This window comes from Danio rerio, chromosome 10, assembly GCF_049306965.1.
Source record: "Danio rerio strain Tuebingen ecotype United States chromosome 10, GRCz12tu, whole genome shotgun sequence".
Taxonomy (NCBI): Eukaryota; Metazoa; Chordata; class Actinopteri; order Cypriniformes; family Danionidae; genus Danio; species Danio rerio.
Window position 1 is genome coordinate 35539515 of NC_133185.1, and position 6000 is coordinate 35545514.

A 6000-nucleotide genomic window follows, 5' to 3' on the forward strand; every position below is an offset into this window, starting at 1 on the left:
GTACATTTACACTGTAAAACATCCGAGGTTATACACAATTTAATTAATGTTGTCTTAACACAAAACGATTAAGTTAACAAATGTAAGTGGATTGAACATAAAACAAGTTGTCCCAAACAAATCACAATGATTGTGTTGTTTTCGCTCATTTTAAATAAACAAGCAGCAAAAAATGTTGAATGTATTCAAAATATGTAAATTTTTATTTTATTATTTTTTTTTTTACTGGGGCAAGTAAAAATCTTTACCACTGACCCAACTGGGTCATTAGAAAAAAATAAATCCTTAGTGCCATGTCTGAAAAGTCACTCATAAGAGCCTTAAAAATATTGTAAATTAGACTTTGAAACCCTGGTATTTATTCATCTTGGTTAACAGAAATAAAGCTGGTGTATTGACAAACACAACTAATTATCTATTAATCTAATTGTTTTAATTCATTAGTAAATGCCGATGATGCATTGTGTACAAATGTTGTTCATAATTAGTTATTTTTAGTAAATACTGCACATTGATATCATTAACTAATGGAACTAATAAAAATGGATTTTAAAGCTTGAGCTATAACTTAATCATTTTACACACCTGAAGGCGCTATACAAATACCTGTGTCTAAAATGACCTAACAATTGAACAGACATATATTTATATTTATTCAGCATACAAAATTATATTTCTTAAATAATAATAATAATAAATAAATAAATAAATAAATAAATAACCTTGATCCCATATAACTGCACAACTTAAACAAATAAAATAGAATTTTACTGTACATATATTTTTAAATGATTATACATTGATTAGAATGGTGTACTGTGCTGTACATTTTTCAGTTCAAAACAGACCTGACTGTGTTATGGTGGTTAATAAAGATAACCAATGTACTACACAACTAATACTTTAACAGTATTAGGAACAGAGATTAGGGGATGAAGATTTAATGCATAAAATACAAATTTAAATTTACACAAAACATAGATGAAATTGCACATTGCATGGTTTAAAACTAAAAAAAAACCTGCATTGTTTGTATGTTTTGCTTCCACGGAAATGTTTCACAACTTTTTAGATACTTTGTGTATATATTGCTAAAAATAAATAAATAAATAAATAAATAAATAAATAAATAAATAAATGAATGAATGAATGGAACACTTAAACAACACAGTGTAACTCCTAGTGTCTCCTGTATTATTTTGACCAGGTATACTTATATTCCCAAAATAATCTAATAGATTTGTCTATTATCATCAACGACACTAATGTGCACTGTAGTGATCTGTGTGAATTGTAGCATGTTCTGTCTGTGTATTAAGTGTTGTGTTGTTATAATCTCTCTTTTAGTGGAAACATCACCTTCAGTTTTAGAAATGACTTCATCTGATTTAGAGCAAACACCCCTTCAAAATGATTTGTGGGAAGGTTTGTGATATGCAAGCTACTAAAATACAGTACTAATCACCATAGACTTAACCAAACAACAGGAGTTGCTGTACTAACATAGATTTTAACACAACTTACTCAACTAGAAACTAGCAGTTTAGAGCCGTAAATCTATAGAAACACATAAGGGCTGATGCCATCTAAAAGACAATGTATTCAAAACTTTCATTCGATTGAATAGCTTTCAGTGTCAGAAATATCTGTATTTGATTGTTTTATATTAAAATACAATAATTAATAATACTGTAAATACATGAACATATATCAAATACATTTTTATATATATATATATATATATATATATATATATATATATATATATATATATATATATATATATATATATATATATATATATATTTATATATATATATATATATATATATTTATTTATTTATATTAATAATTGTCATAGTAATAATATTTATTTTTATGTTTAAAGTTTTGATTATTTAAAATTTTCTTTCCTGTTTCAGGGGAAAACCGACCTGAATGCATTATTAAAATAAAACATTATGATTATATGTAGTTTTAGTTCCACTCAATCTACTACCAATTTATTAGTATTAAGAACAGAAAAAGAGAATGAAATTATAATAATTACAGTTGAAGTAAAATTTTAATAATTTCAATATTTCCTAAGTGATTTTTTAACAGATTTTTCAGATTATTTCCAATTATATATTTCTTATGGAAAAAGGTTTATTTAATTTAGTTTGGCTAAATGGAAAAACCTTCTGCCATTTGAAATGTTCTGCTAAAATGAGCATTTTTTCTCAGTCTCCTATGTTTATATGCAATTATTTGACTTTAATGGACATGAAAATAACATATTCATCACCATAACAGTGAAATATCTGAAATTACACAAGGAAAAAACAAACAAATGCTCATTTTAGAAGATTTCTGATGGTATTTAGAGGCTTTTGCATCTGAACTCTTCATATATCATAATTATAATAATAATAATATGGATGGTGCGTTGGTTGTATGGATGGTGAGTTTGTGGCGAGACCACGCGATGTACTATGCCTGTTGGTCGGTGGGTGAAATGCAGCTATTTGTTAATCCATCAAGTTGTCATCCACCCCTTGTCATAAACCCCTTATACAGTATACACTGTCATCAAAATAAATTAGTAAAAAAAAAATTGTTATTATCTATTCATTCATTTTCTTTTCGGCTTATCGGAATGAACCACAAACTATTCCAGCATATGTTTCATGCAGTGGATGCTCTTCCAGTTGCAACCCATCACTGGGAAACATCCATACACACTCATTCACACACATACACTAAAGACAATTTAGTTTATTCACCTATAGCGCATGTCTTTGGACTGTGTTGAAAACTGAAGCACCCGGAGAAAACCCACGGGTAGAACATGCAAACTCCACACAGAAATGCCAACTGACCCAGCCGGGGCTCAAACAAGCGAACTTCTTACTGTGAGGCAACAGTGCTAACCTCTGAGCCACAGTGTTGCCTAAATTAAGAATTAATAAATATTTTTTTCAGCTAAGTCCCTTTATTAATTTGAGGTCGCCCCAGCAGAATAAACAGCCAACTTACCCAGCATATGTTTTACGCAGCGGATGCCCTTCCAGCTGCAACCCATCAATGGGAAACACGCATACACACTCATTCACACATACACTGCGGACAATTTCAGCTTGCCCAATTCACCTATACCCCATGTCTTTGGACTTGAGGGGGAAACCGGAACACCCGGAGAAAACCCACTCAAACATGGGGATAACATGCCAACTGACGCAGCCGAGGCTCAAACCAGCGACCTTCTTGCTATGAGGCGATTGTGCTATCCATTGCACTGTCATCACCTAAATTAGTTATTAAAAAAATATGTTTATAAATCTAAGGTTTAGCAATGTATTGAAAACAAAGCTCTGTTAAACAACACTTGGAAAATATATTTAAAAAAAATCTTTATCTGTATAGTATTTCTAAATAAATAATAATCTGTTAAAAAAAAAAGAATAAAAATAAAATAAACTTACAATGAGAGAGTAAGATCAAAATCAGCCGTCCAGACGTGTAGTTGAAACAGACAGCCAGAAGAATGAAACGTAGACCTTTTCCTGACACGCTTTATCTTTTAACTGCTTCAGGACCCGGAGCAGTTCAGGACGGCAACAGCGGCACGTCGACGGTTTTCAACCCCTTCTGTCTACTCATCGCAATCCTACAACTCCTGCTCAAGTTTTGATGCCGAAGAGCTTTCAGTGAATACAAAAAAAAGAGTTTGTGTGGCATCATGTTCATCCTGGAGTCACGAATCGTGCATGGGTTACCAAAAATGTGCAAAACAAAACGTGCATCAGGAAACCCGAGCACTTCCTTTTAATAATCATGCATTTCTTTGGTTTATAATAGAGTTTAATAATGTAACATTGCTAATGATCACTGTTTTTGCCCCACCGAATGCAGTTTTGTAAGAAAAACGACAAGAGGCATGTCTAATTTTAAAATACGTAATTTATTTTTAAACGTTTATTAATTTAACTCTGTAACCCAATATATGAGTTCATATAGAGTGCAGTATTTATGAGGGAATCATTATTTCAAATCAAAGGCATGTAGTAAGGAGGGGTGTATGTGTGTGTGAGTTTATTTTTTTTATTTTTTGGATTGTTTCTGCATATTTTTATGTATCATAATTATTCAACAAATCAAAATAAGCAGCAAAAAATATACAAATGTTTTAGCTATGTAATATTCATGTTTTAAATACTCATTCATCCTATTTTAACACATACATATCAATTTGGTGCATATCTGTACAGTGTATTTTATTTTTTATTATATTTTGATGATCAGAATGGCACAGTTGGACTATGCAGAAGCTCACACAAACAAATTACTAAATAAAATTTGGGAGTCATTTCTTAACAGTTTATTCATTAATGTTGAGTTAATGAATCTGATATAAGAGTCCAAAGAGCAATCTGCTAATACCTGATGATTTTTTTTTTTTCGCCATTGGAATGATTTTCTGGGTTTTTATTTTATTTTAGTCTTTATTATTTTAATTTAATTTAGTTTTATTTTATTTTATCATATTTTAAAAATATTTATTATTTTTATTTTATTTAGTTTTATTTAATTTAATAAGATTTTTTATTTTGTTTAGTTTTATTTAATTTAATTTAATTTTGATATTTATTATTTTTATTTTTTTATTTAGTTTTATTTAATTTAATTTATATTTTTATTTTATTTAGTTTTACTTTTATTTTATTTTTTTCTGTTTATTATTTAGTTTTATTTAATTTTTTTTTTAATTTTAGTGTTATCAAAACCAATCTGGGCACTTAAATGTATTTAATTTGAACCCTTCTTACCCTCATTTCTGCTAACATCTCTGTATGTAAATCCGTACATATAACCTGTACAAAGGGAAAATATGCACACTCATTTTAATTAAAAGTGTGAACCTGTTTAATAGGATTTAAATTTTTATTTTATTTATTTTTTTATTAAACCCCCCCTTTATCAGTGTAATTTATTTTTGGGAGGGTTTCACGCTAGGTATCAGCTCATTTCAGTTGCTCATTGTGAAATCTGATGTCTAAATATTGTGCTTTGGGAAAACGCTGCTTGATTTTACTCATTATCTTACAGTATCATGAGCAGATGTCCCGTTATCATCAGTATTCTGTTGGAGAAAAAAAAAAGAAAGATGTTTGATTTGTAGTATTTTAACACTTACCTCAGTATTAAGGTGTTGGTTGACTGAAAATCCACAATAAGATTTGTTTTGTTGCAGTGTTTGATATGATATGTACACCAAGTTTATTTTCTCCAATTTGAAGGAATAGTTCAGCCGAAGATGAAATGTGCCATCAATTATTACCTCTCATCCCAATACAATCAAATACCAAAACAAACGCCACATAAAACTAACATTAACCAATTAGAAGTAGGGGTTTGTTCACACTTAGAGGGTTGGATTTTGCTCTGTAAGCACAGTTCATTTGACGATCCAGATATTGTCGCAACACAAAAGTTGGATCTTTACTCCTTACTTAAAAAAGTGATAATATTACGTTACCCCCAAAACTGTTGACTACTGTATACAAGAGACATGTAATCTATCTGTTTGTTAAGTCCTGATGTATGAATACTGTTTCTGGGTCCAAGCAGCTACTCATTTGAAATAAGAAAATGTTCGTTTATGGCCACTTTATAGTCCTATCACACATTAAAGTACATTTTATATAAAATCATAGTGTACACATCAATCTCTGATGCATCACATATACACATATAAAATGAATTAATCACTTTCTGGCCATCTGATATTAGGCGTGGACATATATATTACGATCAAGATTTTTGAAAATATTACAGAGCTTTGTAAACGTTTATTATTACCATTTCATGTGTCTCCCTATACAGTTTGATTTAGCGCTCAGACTCGGAAACCGCTTTGCGTGACTTTATAATTAACAAGCAGATAGTCTTTGCCAATCCTACAGTAAGACACTCTAACAGCTTTGATTAACCCTCTGGGGTTTGAGGTGATTTTGGGGG

The 6000-nt window shown here is 30.1% G+C and overlaps 1 protein-coding gene across 12 annotated transcripts in view; it reads left to right on the forward strand.

The window, feature by feature from the left end:
- The window catches only part of ntm (neurotrimin), a 631630-nt gene extending 627214 nt beyond the window's left edge, over window positions 1-4416 (forward strand). For 6 of the 12 annotated variants that reach the window (XM_073914154.1, XM_068223825.2, XM_073914153.1 and 3 more), the window contains one exon: window positions 3576-4353. In XM_073914154.1, coding sequence (XP_073770255.1) covers window positions 3576-3673 — 98 coding nt within the window. In that variant the 3' untranslated portion in view covers window positions 3674-4353. 12 annotated transcript variants of the gene reach the window in all.
- Window positions 4417-6000: the final 1584 nt, after the last annotated feature.